This window comes from Brachycentrus maculatus, unplaced genomic scaffold (assembly GCF_059751285.1).
Source record: "Brachycentrus maculatus isolate JH-2025_06_01 unplaced genomic scaffold, ASM5975128v1 h1tg000692l, whole genome shotgun sequence".
Taxonomy (NCBI): domain Eukaryota; kingdom Metazoa; phylum Arthropoda; class Insecta; order Trichoptera; family Brachycentridae; genus Brachycentrus; species Brachycentrus maculatus.
The window spans coordinates 143,371-165,311 of NW_028281424.1; the positions used below are offsets into that span (position 1 = coordinate 143,371).

Below are 21,941 nucleotides of genomic sequence, written 5' to 3' on the forward strand. Positions count from 1 at the left end.
GTTTAAAAAATATATTGAAATACAATTAATTTAATAACGCGTTGATGGAAGATAATAACAAGAATACGGGGTAAGCCCGGATGCTATACAGTTTAACTATTTAGTACGATCAGTTATGAAAGAGATCAATTGGCGTTCCTCGTGTAGAATCATGAGAGAATGAAACGTTCGGCCTTGGAGGGGTCTGAAGAAAGGCTTTATACTTACGAGAGCCGTGACCCATTTGACCTCAGGGTTCATATTGACCTAAACTTACGAATATAAGTACATTGAAGAATTTGCGTTTAAAGACTATGCGTTTAAGAATTCATTAAAATTACTGCATATATTTTAAAATAGAGATAAATATATTTACACTAAACTCGTCGAAAACGGAAAAACTTTTTATAGCTACATCGACAGAATTTATTAACATGCTTCAACTCAATACGATAAATATTATTTCACCAGCTGTTTCTACATAGATCCAATTATTAGCGTTATTTCTGTATCTTGAATTTCAAATCAGCAAAATAATAAATGGATGCTTTTATCAGCTTGGGCAAATTTCAAGGATTTGGATGAAACTGTAGGTTGATGTGGTAGTGAGACTAATTTTAAGAAATTTCTAAATGCATTGTTTGACAAACTGTATTGGTTACACATTCCCCAAAGGGGAGAAAATAAATTATGTCTTTAAAGATATAAATCAGGCGGATTGCTTGGCTCCATAATATACACAAGTGGACAGGAGTACGGAGCATCGAGGAGCTGTTTCGGACTGCCCAAAATAGGGACATTATCACAAGTGATAGTTAAATGAAGACTTAATACTGCTATAGAGCACTTAAAATTAACTCATTATTGTATTTTTGTTATTGCGGTGCTGATGACATGGGATGTTTTTATACCAGCAGTGAGGAATTGTAGGATTGTAATATTATTTAGCAAAAACCCAAAATGGCATCGGTTCGCAAAATCAATTCCAGAAACTCACTATAAATTTTAAAAAATAAAAATGTAAATACCGACAATCATTTGCGTGAATGATAATAAAATGGATTCATCAAAGAATGTGTAATTTAATTTAATTAATGATCATACTCATTTTGTTTCAATATTTTTGTTGTTATTATTATTAACTACCTATCTTTACTTTTTTCAAACATACAGTTATGAATGTCTCAAGGATAAGCTTATGTTAAGACAATCAATGCGTCATATATGTAAATTCTGCAGCTGTTTAGAAGCAATATGTTTGTGAAACATAATACGGTTATTATTAAAAACTTTTTACGAGCAGTATAAAAATTGGTGAGCTTATTGTTAGCAGCTATGATCAAATGTCACCGTTTTTTGGTGGTTCAAAATTATATTATTCTAATTCCCTTCTATGTGCTTTTATGTGGTTCACAACTGCTTGCCCATAGTAACTACTATGTTTTACTATTGTCCTAAGGGCTATGCTCTTGCTCTTGCTCTTGCTAACCTAATGCTTGGCCAATGCTTTTGGTAACCTACCAACTATTGTGAATTCTCACCATACATCTTAATAGTAATTTGCTTATTATTATCTTTTTTTTAAACTTATTTCAATATTTCAAAATACATACATAGTTGTCTGCTCAGTTAAAAAGAGATTGATATTGCTTGATGTTGTTCCCAATATATTGCTAATAACTGATTCTATAGTCTAGAGTATCATTAGTTACAACAGTCAGTTCTAACTTTTTTACGAAAATATGGTTTAAATTGATACAATTATTTTACATACATCTGTAAGTATATTTTTTATATATGTAAAATATCATATTTTATTCAACATTTTGGAAGTTAATTGACGCGACTAAAACTTTCACAAAAAAGCTTCCATACACATTAAAACAACCTGTTTGAAACAAAATCTGTAAGTGGACTTTTTATTCGTTTTTTTATTACATAAAACATAAACAATGGTGCTTTCTTGACTTACTGTCGCGTTTGGGCACATTTTACAGGAGAACGTTTTTAATTTTATCTGAAATGTAAGGTTTGAACTCGGGAGTGGTCTATTTTTTAATTTTAGTTATTGGTATACGGTAAAAAAGTCAGATTAAACTGTATATCGATTTCATTTTTGTTTTTGAAAACATGTACTAAAAATATGTAAATTGTTCATATGTGTAAAAAATATGAATAGGATATTTGATGATCATCCACAAGCTTTAAAATTTAAATAAAACTGTTTCTAAGAGATTTCGCATAAATGTCCGTTACGACAGTTAGTCAGGAGAACAAAGATATGTAAGTACCTAGCAGAAAGCAGGAATGCGAATGCCGTGAACTTGAAATATAAAGTTTCTCTGAATAATTATCTCACCGCTGTGGAAAGCACGAAGCGCGAATTTCATTTGTAAAAAAGGAAAGCATTGCCATTTATGGTTCACTTTAATGATATAATATGACAGTATCTACACACTTTTGTGCTATGCAATACTAGAAGAGACGTTTATTTATAGAATACTAATATTTATAGTGAGTATATCCAATTTTAAGCAAGTATTTATAATGGACTTCTACGGATATTCGTCGTTTCACTCGTTTTGAGTTGATCTAAATTTTCTATAAATACTGTGCTGTAATAACGTGTGATGGAGATCGTTTGATTGAAAAAAAACGAGTTTTTTTTTTCATTTTCATATACGTTTCATTCGATGTACATACTCACTACTTACGGTAATAAAATTTATGAGTTAAGATTTTATCTGATTTAATATTTTTTTATTGTATATATGGTCAAGAGGTTAGCTCCATGTAAATACATAAAAATCAGAGAGAATAAAATCATACAACACTTCATCTAAACAATGTTTATTATGGGTAATAAAAATATAAGCTTATAACTTACAGACGTACCTATCATACATACGTATACACACGGTACACGGTATTTAGGGCGGTTAAATATTTACGTACGTATGTGTTTCAGCAACATTGCGCAATTTGCATAGAATAACACCTGATATTTATTGGCTACCAGATGTATTGGTATTTGAAACATTATGGACTTCATCAATTTCAGTCGGATGCTGACACTCAAATATTTTTCATGGATATTTATTGCAACTGAATTTTAACGAAATCTGGATTATAATATAATTAATTATATATACCTACCGTCATATTTTAAGTGTAGTAGCATAATATTTTTATCGACGTTGTCTCCAAAACTTTCATAATTTCCTAAAAATGGTTAAAATATCACGTTAAATAAATAAACTTTTCGTCTTTAAAAAAATAGAACTTCTATTCTATTTTATTTATTAATGAATATTGATTTCTTATTTCAAATAAGTGTCATTTCACTAAAATAAAAATAATATAGATATAATATCTAGGAGTTCCAAAAATTTGAGTCTTGTGGCTGACAATCATAGGTGGAATGTTGTAGTATGTATAGTGATTACTTAAACAACCTATGACAGGTCATGAGCCCTGTAAATACCTAGACCTCCATATTATTCTACATCTACGTTGGGATGTCAAAATGAGGAAATATCTGTTCATGTATTAAAATACTTTCTCAAAGCACGAGTAGTTACTGACCTCTTTCTCAACCCTTCCAATTAGGAGTCGAATGTGTATTTCTTAAAATTGTTTTAGTCATGAATATGCCACTGTATAGTTAGAAGTAATTCTTTAATTAGATAACGTGATTTTTAATTGCTTTTTACATTTTGGCTTTTGACGAATTATACGAAAAGTAAATTTCTGAAATGTTTTTAAGGCTATATATTGTTTCGATAATTACGCCACTCTTTGGTATTATGAATCACGTTAATAATAAAGAGCTTGTTTAGCTGGAATAATGAATAATGAATTAGTGCAAGGTTCGATATTGGTTAACACGAAACTATTTGGAGCCATTCGTGTCCATTGGTCCAGTGACTCAATAGGAGCTGCTGCATAGAACGACATTATGTATGTACACACATTCTTCACATAGCAAACGGAACTGAATCCAACTTTATATGTAATCATGGAATTATCCAGATTATTACTCAGGGTTATGTTCTGAAAACCAAATATGTAAAATTAATTACATTTATTTATTATATTCTGCATATTCCAATAAGTACTTACTTAATCAAATAAAAAGAATTATTAGTTATTTGGTTAAATGCAAAACTTTTCCAAAGATTCTTGTGTGTAAATTTCGTTGAATTGAGTGTAGAAAATTATTACACACATTTTGCATGAAAATTCACTTAAAAAATATATACAAATTTTTTTCAATAAAAAAAATTATATGCTTATTGAAAATTTCATATATTTTTTACATTACGCATGTAATAAACATTTAACTGAAATTTTAATCATACTTTAAGTAAATCGATTGTACATAAATATGCAATCCCTGAACAATTAGGAACCGTAAAATACTTCATGACCATTTTTCTCTGAAATCCGAGTGAATTCTATGAATGAACCTAACCTTCAGTTGCCGCTAGGACCATTCGTAATATCCGGTTCAGATAAATGGATCAACATTAACCTTATTCATGACGCACTGTGCCTACTCAAAGCGCTAAATAATAATAACGAATAAAGCTAATTACATCCTAAAAAGCATAATCTAGTTTGATTAATGTTTTATCTTGTCGTATTTATAAAATAATAAAATAATAATAAAACCCTTATCCGCACCCCAATGGTGCATAGGGCACTGCATCATATAAACGCAGTGTTATCTTGATCATTTAGACATGAAGGAAAGGTGATCAGCCCTCCGCTTCAGGTACCAGTCCAGGGTAATATTGAATTAATATGACAGTGAAAAAATCACTTATATTTATTTTACCCCCCTTGGGAATCGAACCCGGGACCTCCAGAACGGTAGCCGAGCGTGCTGACCATTACACTACGGAGGCGGACGCCATTACACTACGGAGGCGGACAAGATCAAATTTATAAAATACAATGATCAAATGTGAGGGTATTTTAATTCATCCGTTTATAAGTGGGTTAAAGTCAATATTAGACACGATCGACAATACTGATTAATGTCTTAAAAATTTACATCGTTTATCAACTAAGAGTGTAAAATATTTGTTTTTAAAATCTCTGAATTTTTCGATTCGTAAAAATTAAATGCTTTAATTTTTACGACAGTACAAATTACTTCAAAACTATTAATTTTTATAATAATAATTTTAAAAACGATTCAACTCTCGCCACATTTGATTTAATTAAAATGATAACAAGATCAATAGAGTACAAAACAATGAGCGTGAACACTCGAATCCTTCACCTGTGTGAACATTTCTGCGACATCATATAAAATTTGAACGGTTTTGGTATTTTAAACTTACGATTTATGAATGTGCATGTGGATTCATATTATTTTATTTATAAAAAAATGGAGCACTTTCCTTCCATTTTAAACTCCAAAAGTGAGTTACGTGGGATGATTGAAGCATATTTAAAAACTTTAATCTTAGTATTTTAAATCATATCGACATATTTGTTAATGTTCATGGTCAATAACATTTTGGGAGATTAAAAGCTTTCAAAAATTAATCCAAATGTCTCGGGTCTGTGTTTAACAGAAACTAGAAGAGGAAATAACCTTTAATTTAATTTACAACGAATCAAAATTAATTTGCCCTTTAATAAATCATAATATATTTATTTTGTTTTTATACAGTGACTTTCTACGAGTATTACTTTTTTAAGGTTTTGATTTCTACTAAGAAATACTAACAAATAACAGATTTTTTATGTGAAATTAGTAACTGAGTTGAAAAACGTCGAGCAATTTAATTAGACGAATAGGTATTAATGGACGAACGGAAATTGGGAAATAAAGAAATTTACAGAGTTCTTAAGAACTGAATCCTACTGTGTTCCTAAGATTGTATCTCCTTTCAAAGATGTTCTTAGATTACCCATGAAGATGACGTGTCATAAAAGCTTATGTAAATAATAGATTAGTGAAATTTCGCAAAACAAATTATGGGAATGGTTTCTAGTTCCACAATCACTCAGAAAAATAGAAATAATACAAGTTCATAATTAACATATACACGTTTTGCGTGTTTTCATGTTCAGTTTACAACTAAACTCACATTACACGTTTTGAAAACTAACTTCCTTAATGATGAAAAAAAAGATATTTCAAATAATAGCACATAAATTAAGTGTTAAAATATAAATCTCCGTTGATACAACAATAAAAAAATAAAGATTTGAAATTTGAAACGACGATTTGAAAATTCTCAATACTATAAATAATTTATTTGAAAGTAAATTTGTTTTATTGATATACGCATTTAATTCTTACAAGACGAAAAACTGTCAAAACATTTATAATCGATAATATAATCACGATCTTATTATTTTTAATTTTATTAATAATAAAAAAATAATTTACTTAATTTAATAATTTACTTAACATAGATTTATAACATTTACCATTAACATTCCATCAAATCTTCATAGGAGGGTTAATAAAGGAATGAGAAGAAATTTGCACTTTTACACATAGTTTTTTTCACTCCGACGTGATAATATACAGTATATAAAATATCCAACTACTTTTAATAGTTTTAAAATAATCAAACCATCGAGTATTTGGTAAATATTTATTATCTGCTAATATTAGTTTACTAATGTTTAATAATAATAATAATAATAAAACCCTTATCCACACCCCAATGGTGCATACGGCACTGTGTTATATTAACGCAGTGTTATCTTGATCGTTTACACATGAAGGAAAGGTGATCAGCCCTCCGCTTCAGGTACCAGTCCAATAAATATTACAGGGAAAAAATCACTCATATTTATTTTACCCCCCTTGGGAATCGAACCCGGGACCTCCAGAACGGTAGCCGAGCGTGCTGACCATTACACTCCGGAGGCGGACAATGTTTAATTCATATATTAATTATTACAACCGTACAATATATATATATATATATATATATATATATATATATATATATATATATATATATATATATATATATATATATATATATATATATATATATATATATATATATATATATATATATATATATATATAAATATATATATATTTATATTTATATATATGTATATATATATATATATATATATATATATAAATATATATATATATATATAAATATATATATATATATATATATATATATATATATGAATATATATATATGTATATATATATATATATATATATATATATATATATATATATATATATATATATATATATATATATATATATATATATATATATATATATATATATATATATATATATATATATATATATATATATATATATATATATATATATATATATATATATATATATATATATATATATATATATATATATATATTTATATATATATATATATATATATATATATATATATATATATATATAATACAAATATTAAAAACTACTATTTTCACACGCTGTGACACTAGACGTCTTCTTTGTAAATATGTTCACATAAATTTACATATATTTCCACTTTATAATAAGAAGTATACTTCAAAATTTGGGTCAAATCAATGTTATTGCAAGACATCTATGACTTTGATAATTGATTTGATAAGGTTTTGATGAATTAACTGTATAGGAGGGGTGATTGAATATTGTGAGATCTACTTTCTTACCAACATTCGCATTACGACATCTCATTGACACGCCCCTTGCAAAGTTTAACCACTTTTTTAATGTTTTTTTTTGTAATCTCGAATGTGTTTTTGTATGTAAATACTCAATAAAAATGTTATATTAATCGTACGTATTTTTTTAATGTATTTTTAATAATTTATATTTCAATTATGTTGCTGGATTATTATCGACTTCTTTTATTCAGTGTTATGCGTAGCGTTACACTTATATATTTAAATATCTGATGTACTAAATTATAAGTGAAGGTGAGCAGTTTTCAGATTCATTACAAACGTATATAGAGAGAAGGAACTTAAAACCAATTTTTTAACCAAGACTCAGAAAGATTTCGATTAAATTTAAAAATAATCTAGGGAGAATAACGTTATACGACCAATTACAAGGGAAGCCTACGAGTATAACTATTGAGATGCCTTATTCACGAGCTCAGAGTGCATGCTAAGTAAGCATACTTTTTTATTTCTCTATGATCGAGAATGTACGATCAAGAAGAAATAATTTATTATCCATAATACATATTTTAAATATTATAATGTTGGTAGAATCTTAAAATTATTGAAATAAGCGCATACTGCTTTCAATTTAAAAGTCACGCTTTTGAACTTTATTGATGAATTTTATTAGACCCAATATATGTATTTCTTAGACTATCATCTTTTGCGTAAAATTAAGCTCGTAAAATTATTCGTGACTTTTATTTATTTAGAAAAAGTCTTAAAAATTACGATTCCTTCCTCTCGAGAAATTAAGTAAAATTGTAATAATTAAATAATATAATGGGTAATTTGACCTCTCGATCATTAAATGTCTAAAATCCATTCAGCCACGGAACCATTCTAATTATCAAACATTCTATTGAATAAATAATGGCAAAGAATGCGGAATCTAATGAAAAAGTATTAAACCTTTATTATGAAAAATATTACAGATAAATTTATACCTGCATTTCCTTCCATACAATTTTCATTTCATAATTACTCATTATTATTTGTGATAAAAAATATCAATAATGTGAGTCGGTTTTCGGTCCCGCGATTAGTGGCGTGCCTCAAATTCAGAGTTTCAGGGCTCGAATCCACTCTAATACAATTTGATTCCTATTTTTAATAACAAGCTACTTCTGCCTGGGAAAATAGTAATTAACTAGCGAACTAACGCAGGGGTAAGAACGCCACACCACTCTGTTTTTGCAAATATTCTTAGTTCAATATTTAATATTCAATTCAATTCAATATTCAATAATGCTATATTCTGGGAAAAAGAATGAAATTGAAATATTTCTGTACATGATAAAATAATAACAAAAAACTACTCTTTAAAATCAAAGAATAATAAAATAACAAAAAACGGGTTAAGAACGTCAGAAATGAAGACTCTAAGGACCATATCTGGCATAAGTCTACAAGATAGAATAAGGAATACCAGGATAAGAGAAATATGCGAGATCGGAGATATCATAAAGTGGGGAAGGCAACGAAGACTATTGTATGCGCATGTGAGGAGAATGCAACCATCCGAACTCCTTAGCATAGCATTGCATGACTAACTCCAAGGTAGACAACTCCCGGGAAGTCCACCAAAGTGATGAATTGACCGCTGGGAATCGACATTACGGGAGGCTAATCCCTATTAAATATACCAACAAGGCCATCACTAAGAAGAAGAAGAATATTGTAACATTAATAAATACTCTGGACCCATTAGTCAAAAACTCCAAAAAAAACGCAAGTGCCTTCGTTAAATATAAAAAGATTTTCAATGATAATTTATACTCATATTTACCGGTCCAATATTTTATGCATCATCTATGGTTAATTTGATTTTCTATTATCCAATTTGAGATTTAAGTCATTTTACTCTTGACAAGCCGATCATTTAATTAGAGTTTATGTTAACTGTAATAAACTATACGATTTAACCGTAATTATTGTTTCGAAATTAGTGTTATCGTTTATTTATTTCTATTTATTGACCCTATTTTATTCCTGACAAATGCTCAAGGAAACCAAAATCGTTTTATTATTTCAATACATCGAACGGTGACCGGCATCGCACAACGCATTAAAAATGACAGCTCTACAGCAGTTGTCATCAGCTGACTATAGAATGACGGGAGGAAGTTACTCGTACTTTTGAAAGAGTTTGGTTGCGTTAAAAGCTCCACGTTGATTCGCATAGTGTAGGCAGTGTACCATACATATACGAGTACATAGTCTACACAGACTTCTGACTACAGACAACAAGACCTTGAGTGAAAAAAAGTAATATGCTCACGTCCTGTATTTGTTTTGATATCCGTTGGCAATCTCTTGTCATACCTAACTACTGCCTAGTACGCAGTAGCCACATAATATAATTCGCTTAAGATTTATATGTGTTTATGTTGATGCTGTAATGGAGTTCAAGGAGACGTAATAATTAATAATAATTACCTTTGAAATACAAAAGATTTAATAGTATCCTAAAATAATCATTGAATCATCGAATATCTTTTGTGGCTATCATAATTTAGTTATATTACCAAAAATATTTTAAATGACACGTTCTCTCCTTTCTTTGATTTACCTATTCAATGACAATATTTATAAGCCAATAAAATTGCTTACCCGTATCATTAGCTTACATTATAATATACTTTAATAGTTTAGATATAATTTAATTTAATTTATCTTAAGTTTTTAGTTTAATAATATCATGCGCCTACATTTATATACTGAACTTGAATTCATCCCAGCTGGAATAATATTATTTTAATTTTTATAACTTTTTATTAATCTTACGTTTCAAAATAAAGTTTTTACGCGATTATTTATTTGCATATTTTCATGAAAAAAATTATGTTTACTGACAAAATATTTGTTTGAATGATTATTTAAAATGTAAAACATAAATACCTTTATCAGAAACTTGTTTCTGTTTTCTTATTTGTAGCATGTGAATTAGCGGGTGAGAAAGTGCCCGAATTTCTCAATTGTTTCATATAATTATTTGGACAATTTTTTACATTTTCGTTTTTAAACCAACTTATTTTTAATTGGTCCGTGTTATAACTACATTTCATAATGCTGTCTTATAATTTTAAATATACAAGTAATTTGACACGCAAACATTTCCAGTAAATTGATGCATTTCACCTACTTTTTAACATTAATAATTACTACCTGCTTCCGAGATTTTTAATATATGTACTTGAAAATATGCTTAATTTAAGTACCACCGTATAATTATATTTAAAAAAAAACTTCAGTGGTGTTCTTAAATAAATTTTATTAGCAGTTCCCCATTCATACAAAAATTATAATCTCAAAAGCAAAATACACAACAACATTGTTCCTCAAATGTCATGTAGCATCAATGGCGTGCATGGAGAATAATTAATTAGGGTAGGCAGTAGAGGTAGGCAGCAAGGTTAGCTAAGTAAGTAAGGTAGAGTAGTACTGGTTGTGTTTTTATATGTCACGCGGGTAAGTTAGGATAGGCGCTGCTTTTCGCCTACATGAAACGCACGCACCTGTGTATCATATGTCACAGAAATACCCACATGCTGAAGGGTTTGAGCGCTTTCAATCTTTCTGTGCTGCACGCTATTAGAATCTAAATTTAAAATTCAAATAAACACTGATTGTGTTTTTTTGGTAAATAAACAGACATTAAAAAAAATTAAATACTGGATACTCACTAAAAATCGTTTTACCGACTGAACTAATTCAATATTCACGATATTTCACATAACATAGTTATGTAGATTGATGAATTCAAAATTTAATTTAATTAAATTAAAAAAAAATCGTCTACCTCCAGAGTTGTGTTTGGCACATTTGGCTACCATGCTGGAGGTCGCGAGTTCCATTCTCAGGAGATTAAAAGAAATATCTTTTTTTTCTATAATATTTATTTATTTCCCTGGACTGGACCTGTAACGCAGGACTGCTCATCTTGCTTTCATATAATAAACTCTCAAATTAACATTGCATCAATTTGATGCAGTGCCCTATGCACAAATGGGTGGGTATAAGGATCAGTAGTAGTGATTATTAATTTGCGATCTCCCTCATACATACATATTATTAACATATTATTTTTGTACTTTTTTTTTCATATCACACAAAACCAAATCGTAAAAGGAAAAAAAAGTTCACAAAACTCATTTTCGTTATGATAATGATAATACTGGATAAAATAAAAAAATTATAAATAATAATAAGTATTTTATATTAAATATTAATTATTATATTATATATTACATTAATAATAACTATTATATATTATATAACCTACTGATGATAAACCTACGCATGTAAAAAGATAAAAAAAATTGCTACCCTTAGAACTAAAAAGGATTTTATGTGCATATCTTGATATTTTATGTATAATTAACGATACAATAATTTTAATGAAAGCCGGAAATCAATTTTGGATCTCAAACTAAGTGGCATACGTGTTAACCACTAATAAACTTATTTATATAGGTATAAAGTGGCGAGGGCTAGAATTCAGTACGGAAGTTAACGATTTAACAACGTAGTATAAATAACTTTAACCTTACTTCTAGGCTTATTTGTAATAACTTTGTCATTTTTAGACCGGTTATCAATCGGTTTTATCAGAAAGTTAAGTTAACGAAAAACAATTAACAAATATTTATTTTTAGCGAAAAGAGGATTCCATGCTACGTAGCCAAAACGTTAATTTACATATTCAATCGTAGCCCAAAAATATGTTATAAAAAGTATTTTCTGTTATTTAAAAATGTGTTATAAAGCATTTTCTGTTATTGAATGTCTGATAACACGTTTATTATTAGTATTTTTGGCCACGTAAAAATAATAATCAGCATGATTCTCTCACCAACGGAGATTTACGCTTATTCTTATAATCATTTTATGAGACATGGATTACGAGTATATATAAATTATTATGACATTTCTTTATTTGTCAAGGATTTTTTGTTAAGTGGGTTTGCTGTAACATTTAGCAGTGAGCAGCTGTAATATTACGCAGATTTCTCACGACATTTCGTCACACAACTGTCGTTAAAATAACATTCCGATCTCATTTATGACATTGAAACTGTTTTAAATTGTTGTAAAATGTAACAGATTTTTACAAACATTTTTACATCCTTTAATGAATATACTATAACCGGTTTATAAGTAAAAATGTTAAATAATACAATATGTAGGTATATTGACATTGCATTTTTATTATTAGGTATTTGATGCTTAAAGCGCCTATTTACTACCATGTGTTTAGCACGATAGATACAGTTTATTACGAAACAAAGAGTAATTTTTGAATTTTGTAACGCCCAAGTGACTCTGTAATCTAGCTACGGCTTATACATCACCGTTTGTCATGGCCTTACTTAGGCTCGTTTATAAGTTTTATAACATTTTCGTTCTGCGAGTGGGTGTACTCTTTATGTTTAAAGTTATATTATTTTTTGACATCTCATCAAAGATGAAGAAGAATATGGAAGTCTGGGCATTTACGGGGCTGACAACCGTCATAGGCTAGTTTAAGTGATCACTTTACACACGTATAACATTCACCAATTCTACACATTATTGACAATTACACTACTTAAATTCTTGAAAGTTCTATATATGTATATATGATCCAGTTTCGAAATATTGATCTCTCTAATAAATGTCTCTAGTGAAGTTCTAGTGATTCGACAAGCATGATCAAAAAAAAATTGAGATGCAAAAAATGTTGTGTATAACATTTTTTTATGTTACATGCTTATATATCATGGATTGAATATTGAATGTAACACAGTGTTTAAAGTGATCACTTAAATGAATTAAAGACAGGTACTAAGCCATGTAAATATCCAGACTTCCATATTAACATCTCCACAACGTTTTTCCTCTATGTTAAGATTCAAGATCATACCCATGTGTGGGGTAATCCACCTTTTTTGTACAAAGATTTAACCCCACTTGAAATACTGCTACATAATGATGTTAATCAAATTAAAAGAACCACGTGACAGGGAAACTTAATGACCTTTTGTTTAATTTAGCCTTCATGTTGATGTGAACAACAGCATTTTCCGTCAGATTTTTCTCATAGTATCAAATATAGCTTTCGTTATCAATAGACACATTGTTATTCGGGCTATTACTCGAGTAATAATTTACATCTTAATAGGCTTAAACACTTTATTTACATCCAACCCGAGTTCATTAAGACAACAGTACTCATTATGTCTTCATGTTGACACATTTATTGTGTGTATTCAATGACAAAATTACGTCGTCATTTAATTATTTTCTAAAAAGTAAGGACTTTTTATTACTATCAAAACCGCATTTTTTGGAAGCCAAATTGTGTAGTATGCACGTTGCGCCAACAATTATTAACATTTGAAGGTTTGAAATACATCGTAAAAAACTTTGAATTGTTGCAATTTATTTATTTCATTTAGAATAAAATAAATGATTTGTAAAATTTCACGACGAGAAACATGATTATTGCATACTCAAAACAAAATCAATTACTAGCTGAAAAGCACACTAGGTTGACTGACATAAATATTATTTTTAATATTATAAACTACAGATACTTACTCAAAGTTCACATTTTGATAAAATAAACTCAATCCCGTCCTCGACATATTACAAACATGTATACGCTTCAAATTTTAGTTTGTAAGTTTATATTAATTATTATTGAATAAATTGAAAAAAAAATTAAAATATTTGATGTTAAAAAAAATGTTACTCAAAAAATATTACAAAAATTAAGTTGTTAAAAAGGTGCTCAAATAATATCCGTATTCCGGAAAAGAGCTTTTTCTAAAATATCCAAGTGATTTTAAACATATTTTAGTCATATTGAAAAAAATATTTATTATCATCTCATGATGAAGACTGATCAATTATATGTACTTCATCCTTTCAGACTGCTTAAATCTTTGTTTTAAATATTTGATATCCATATAGTTGACTAGAGATACCTATATGAGTCATTTTTGTTAATTGCGCATTTTAAAACATACATACAGAACCAAATGCAGTTCAGTCTTAGCCTCGCCTCATATATACCAATATATGTTTTAAAATAGCAATTGGAACATACACATGTTGTTGAATTTTCTAGAGCATTTTTTTTAAATTTCCGTTGGTTTGTTATGTTTAAGACAAAATGTATATATTTTTAATAGATATAGATATAGATAATAGATATTATTGCATTTTGTAATATGGCGTACATCAACTTTTTCTTTAAATTTAATTTTGTGGATTATGTATACTAATTTACCATTCAAATAGTAACATAACAATGTTTGATTAATCCGGATTTTTAATTATTCATAAACACACATGATAATGAACTCAAAATTCACAATACGACTTTTATAAAGATATTACAACCGCCCTCCAGATTGTAGGTAGATACCAAGTATTTTATTTATCTTTCTTTTATAAAGGCAACACTAGAGTTGTTTTGACGTTTTGAATTTGGTGAAAAATATTTTTCTATGGATTAAACGGCGTGATTACGCGTGTAAGGGGGTTTGTGTATCGTTTGTTTCATTATAAAAAACATTGAGTTTACACCAGACTTTCATTTGCAAAGAAACTGAATCATATAGAAACGCGTCCCCGGGACTTTAATTTATCTTAACTATGGATCAAATGCTACCAAGTCCCGGGTTCTCGATACCTAGTATCGGGACCCCACTTCACCAGCCGGAGGAAGATCAACAGATTCTACCAAATGCATTGCAGCAGCAGATGCCCCCTTTAGCTCCCATGGGAGCCTCACCAAGTATGGGCGTGTTCGGCTCCGCAATGCCTTCCATCATGACCCCACAGAGACCCGTCCACACATATGCGCCCGGTTTCGCCACCCCACAAAGTATGATGCAGCCCCAAACGCCGGTAAGGGTCTTTAAACTAACCAGATTAAATATATTTTCTTACCTTATAATTCAAATAAGCTTTATGGACCAAATGACTTTTTTTTGTTTTTAGTTAAATGTACCTATTGTTTTTTTAACCTTTTCATAGCCGCAAATAAATTACGCCGCAGTGCTCAACAGGCCAAGTATTTTTTTGAAAAAAAAAGTTGTCTAAAGATTTTTTTTTGTTGTTTTTATTGAATTATAATTTACTTACCAAATATTATATCCCGCATCGATTGTTAGAGTTTTATTCTTGAAGTTAAACCAGTTTCAAATTTTCAGGGTTGTCACACTAAGTCGCACACGCAAGTTTTTATTAAATTTAATATTAACACACAACTATTATTTATCAATGGAATATTTTAAAATAATAAGAAAAACACAAAAAAATTGAGCAAAATAAAAACCCCTGGCGTTCAAAACAATCGATTAAAATAATCAATATTTCAAGTGGTTTGAGTGGTAGCCCTAATGACATCTGTCAACTGTCAGCTGAAAGTGATACTTAAAAGTATTTAAAAACTTTATAAAATATTTTGTGACAACTTCAACTGATGGCAATGTATGTTCCGTTTTTGACAGATTGTCAATATGAGTTAAAACTGCGGAGTAATACGTCATCAAAAGTACTGACGAGATATCTCGTCTCTGGCCATACGGGCACTCCGCCATTTGCCGAGATATCTCGTCTCTGGCAACCATCGGGTTAATGATCTGTTTATGTTAGTTATCTTAGAAATTAATGTGTTGCACATTATACACGTGCAATAAATTAATTACGATCAATAAGCTTTATTCTTTAAATAACTGTTTCATTCGCCATTGGTTGGGACAATAAGTTTTACAAAAAAAAACTATTATCGCAACTTTTATTATTTTTAAGGATTAACCCGCATAACCTTTATTTTAGCGGCTTATCTGCAGGTAGGATAGCTAAGAAAGGGAATGTATATGTGAAAAATACATAACAAACACCCAGACCAATTGAAAACGAAATATTTCTTGAATTCATTTTGCAATTGATGAGAATCGAACCTGCAACACCAGTTTGGCAGTCGAGCATCTACCCGACTACGCCACGGCGCCTGTGTCACTTATTCCATCCATTGGCAGTAAAACCTCAAGAAGCAACTTCTTTCAATCTATCTAGTTTAACCAATTGCTGAACACCATTATATGTGCCTTCACTGTACACTTCACTGTTCACTAATTTGTATTTTGGCTAACCACACCAAATCATGATTCGAATGAAAAAGTGTAGACAAGGATGTACAGTGTTTGATAATAAGTTAATGCTTTCACCTACAACAGTTTATATTTTTTCTTATCAGACTGTAGGCACAAGTAAATTAAATGAATGTTGTAAATGTTAAGAATTTGAAAATAACTGTTTATAATTAGAAAATAATCTAAGAAATCATAAATTATGTAATATGACAGTTTTGAATTTAAAGGAATGTTCTATGCAACATGTTTATATTTTTTCAATCGAGACAATCCATCCGTGTTTCAGCAAAATATGATGTCTCCAATGGTCGGTCCAGGCAGTATGGGGATGGCCCCAACAAGTGCCCTGAACCAAATGAGTGGCCCCGGTACGCCCATGACTCCCATGACCCCCCACTCTTCAGACATTCTTCCACAACTCCAGTGAGTTCCTAAATAATGTAAAAATGCAATATCCAATTGAATCTGAGGCACTAGGTACTGTGTCCGAGTAATAGTAAATCTAGTTCTGTTTTAATGGCAAATTTTGAGACACACAGAGTTGCTATTAGGTGTGTTCACATAAGAAGCTGGAAGTTAGAAGTTAGAAGCCCTCCCGATGTATTTAATTTAACATATTTATTTTTGCATATTATCCTAGAAATTATTTTAGATCTGATTTAGTAATTAGGCGGGTAGTCACCACAGTGATTCTTTATACATATCGCTCACTCCTTTCAAGAACGTCATAAATCAAAATTCGTCAATTTTCAGTTGTGCATGTTTTCGGAATGCCCAGAAAATGTACTATATCCCAGCAAAAGAGGCATATTTTTAACTTAATATTTACCCGCTCCAGGGCAGAAAGTGTTGTTTTTGCATTTTGAAGAAAAGGTATTGTTTAATTATTTTTTTAAATAAACTAAATATTTTTCAAATGGAGAAAAAACCATCACGTTTTACATAAAAAGATCTGTTGCACAGTAAAAAGTTCAATAAGTGGCTTGATATTTATTTTTAACACATTGTATTATATTTTTAAACTTTAAAAACGTTCTCCTGAAAAATCAAGTTTTTTGATTTATGACGTTCTTGAAAGGAGTGAGCGATATTTGGGACAGCATACTGCATACAAATATTCAAAGGACTTTCTGATTGTATAATATCTTCATTGAAACTACTCGGTAATAAAATCTAAACCTTAATATTGATTTATTTTGCTTCCAGAAACATTGTATCCACTGTGAACCTGAACTGCAAATTAGATTTGAAAAAAATTGCATTACACGCTCGTAATGCTGAATACAATCCGAAGCGATTTGCCGCTGTTATTATGAGAATTCGGGAACCGAGAACGACGGCGTTAATATTCTCATCTGGTAAAATGGTCTGCACAGGAGCTAAAAGTGAAGATGACTCGAGATTAGCTGCCAGAAAATATGCTAGGATTATTCAAAAATTAGGTTTCACGGTAAGATTCTTGAAATGTATGTACTATAATTACATTGGGAAAAAATTTGTGGATTGGGTGCTAGCCAGATCCCTAATTTTAATTGATTTTACTTAACAAAATAAATTCATAATGCATAATAGCAAATAACAAACTCGACATATATGTACTTCCCATTTACACAATAGATATGTTCTACGAGATACCATATATTTTTATATGGTAAAATGTGAAAAAAAGTATATTGAATTTTAAAAAAATGACATATGTTTCCCTGTATAAAAATCGTTTCATAGTAGTAAAACAAAAAATTCATTATTACTTATTGTTTTTTAACTTTATTTCAAAAATACTTTAAAAAATCAAAGATAATAAAAAAAATCACCCAATCCCTCCTCCACATAGGACTAAAGAGTATATATAATATATATATATTAAAGAGTATATATAATATATTACTAAAGAGTATATATAATATATTTATATTTTTTATATATAAAGAGTATGTTCATGCAAAGGATGTAGGAAATTCCAAATTACTTTTACGCATTGTGATGAATTTTTTTACACCATATTGTTTCAAAATTATATTTAAAAAAAACGCGCACAAAGGGCGTTCAGTATATTTATATTATGAAGTTGATATATTTCTATATCAACTATCTTCTGCAGACATATATTTGTTATTTTTACTATTTTTTTGTTCCCATTTTTCATTTTATTTATTTCATATAGTGTGCAGGCTTCTAATATTCATAAGGCATAAATATCATTTGTAATATAAAAATACAGTGAGTTGATATAATGTGAAAAGATGAATACATATAAGCAATCTTATGTATAGTCCAACAGCATCATGAAATCTTGAATCAATCTTTACTGTGATTTTGAAAAATATATGCTACATAATACTATTTTAAATTTCATTATATTTTGATAAAAACTCGTTTCTTTTGTTCACAGGCAAAATTTTTGGACTTTAAAATCCAAAATATGGTTGGCAGTTGTGATGTCAAGTTCCCTATAAGGTTAGAAGGTCTAGTGTTGACCCACGGACAGTTTAGTTCTTACGAACCTGAATTATTCCCCGGCCTTATTTACAGAATGGTGAAGCCCAGAATAGTTTTACTTATTTTTGTTTCTGGTAAGGTGGTACTAACTGGGGCCAAGGTGCGAACGGAAATATATGACGCTTTTGAAAACATTTATCCCATACTCAAAAGTTTCAAAAAACAATGAACTGATTGTGAAATTCATTTCGATGTCTTGTTAACATGCTGTACATACTTTCATAGTTTTTTTACATCTTAGAATTAAGTGTGTACATTATGGAGGGTTTCAATATTCATTTTGAAAAATTTTGGTTTTCTTTTGATGACTTAATTATTAAGTATATTTATTACATAGAAATATTGATTGTTTAAATTTTGAGTCTAATTATTTGTTTGTTACAGCTTAATAATAATTATAGTATGACACTTATTCCAAATTTGAGTAGTGTGGTTGTCTATCATGGGTAGAATGGTGAATGTTGCACGTGTGTAAAGTGATCACTTAATCAGTAACCAATGACAGGTCATAAGCCCTGTAAATACCCAGACTTATTCCCATATTCTTCTTTTATCTATGTTCAGATGTCAAAAAAATTATATTATGTATGTACCATAAGATACACATACATTAATGCTTCGTCAGCAGTATGAAATGATAAATATAACTTTATAACTAAAAATATAAACCACACAGGTAAAGATCTTTCCGTAAAGCGAAGGATGGGTGTAATATGTAATATACCAAAAATTTGTTTTAAAATTTTTGCATTTATCAATATTTCACCTGGGTTTCAATTCTTATACATGTTTATACAACAAAGAGATGACTCAATTTGAATAATTTGAAAGTTGTTGAAATAACATAATTAATTGCATACCATTTTGTATTTAAATAAATATTTTTATAAAAACTCATATAGCCTTTAATTTTTCTCCTGATGACGTAAAATAAGTATTCCTGAGATTAGTATGTCATCTGATTCTGGATCGATTTCATTCTGAATAGCCCTCAGACTGCTACTGCATTCCGCCAAATCAGTTGACATGAACAGGAATCCTGTATTTTTAATACTAATTTTGAATTATTTATAAAACATCATTTTTGTAATATGCTTATTCAAGGGCGCTATGATAAATTTGGGAAAATAAAATTATGGAAATGATTCAGCAAACAAATACGTTTTTAGTTTTTTTCTAATGTCATCTCACACTCACTCCTAGCTGCTGGTGGAAGAGCATTCCATGCCATCAGTCGGCAATAACAAAGGCACGCTAGGCAAATTTAGTACACTGATTGTGAGTTGGTACATTCATTTTACCCATGTCAGTTGTAGCCGATCCAAGTGTTTGACTAATTCATATAGATCAGTTTATTGGAATGCACAGCTCTTTAAGATACTCTAGAGCCGTATTATGAATGCATTTATACATTGGTGGACAAATTTTACATTTAACCCTTTCGGGAAAGCATAACTAATGAAGTGGTGGAGTGAAGTGATTGAATTTAGAAATTAAAAAATCAGCCTAATCAGTAAAACTGATTTATTGTTCGGTAGATTGTATAAATTCTGTTACAATAGTATACCCTAGATATTACAAATGCATTTATCAATTGATAGGCGGCATTAGCTGGCAGATTCTTGCGAAAGCTCTTAATTTGCCTTAGAACATGTACTTGTTATTTTACTGATTAGGGTCTCAAGAGAGAGATCAGAATATAAGAATACACTTATCATTTTGACAGCCGGTAAAGTGATGGTCCTTGTATTGGGTAGTGTCGTGTTAGAAATTAAATTCTGTCATTTCGGTGTGGCTATCTAGAGATGTTCTGTTTTGGACGGGTTCATTATCAATCTGTTTTCAGCAATTCATTCTCCTTTTCTCTCATTGGGCTTATTTATAGAATCAATAAGTTCATCTTTTCCCCCTGTTTAATACAGTAACCCGGTTACCAGCATCTACAGTCGTTATTATATCAAGCAGCACTCTCACTATGCCTGTCTCTGTTAAGTGATATTTTCTGTGTGCCAATGGCCTCTCAGAAAACTATTTTATATTATACATAGCTATATGCTATGTGCTATATGTTATGCATAGCTATATGCTATATGTTATGTTTTAAAACTCTTCAAAATTATTTCTAGATGTATGTGCTTCTCTAGGCAGACAGCAATAAGTCATATAGGCATCCCTAGCTCTTCAGGGATTAATTCTGTCAACATGTGCATGTCATGTTGTGGTCCCGTGGTTAGTGTCGCGGACTTTTGAATCAGAGTTTCTTAATTTATTATTAGATTAAAACCAATATTTTTAGCTTTTCCACTTTTTTATTTGACCAGCGACCGGGTTTCGTCGTTACCGACATCATCAGACCAGTCTGATGATGTCGGTAACGACGAAACCCGGTCGCTGGTCAAATAAAAAAGTGGAAAAGCTAAAAATATTGGTTTTAATCTAATAATAAATTTAAAATGCAATTCCATCACGAAGTGTCAGTGGATAATATAAATCTATTAAAAAGAGTTTCTTAGTTTGAACCTACCCATCACAATTTGATATTACGATGATGCGGCTGATTATTAGGAATAGGTATCAAATTGTGATGGATAATGAAAACATAAATATTTCCCTTTTAAAAAAAACATT

General features: G+C 29.7%; 1 protein-coding gene across 1 annotated transcript; it reads left to right on the top strand.

Moving 5' to 3' along the window:
- The first annotated feature begins 15,148 nt into the window (after nt 1-15,148).
- Nucleotides 15,149-20,210, top strand: Tbp (TATA binding protein). The gene is made up of 4 exons (XM_088274576.1): nt 15,149-15,564; nt 17,101-17,237; nt 18,021-18,264; nt 19,207-20,210. The coding sequence occupies exons 1-4, from the start codon at nt 15,310-15,312 to the stop codon at nt 19,480-19,482; spliced, it is 912 nt and encodes a 303-aa protein (XP_088130702.1). The 5' UTR covers nt 15,149-15,309; the 3' UTR covers nt 19,483-20,210.
- Nucleotides 20,211-21,941: the final 1,731 nt, after the last annotated feature.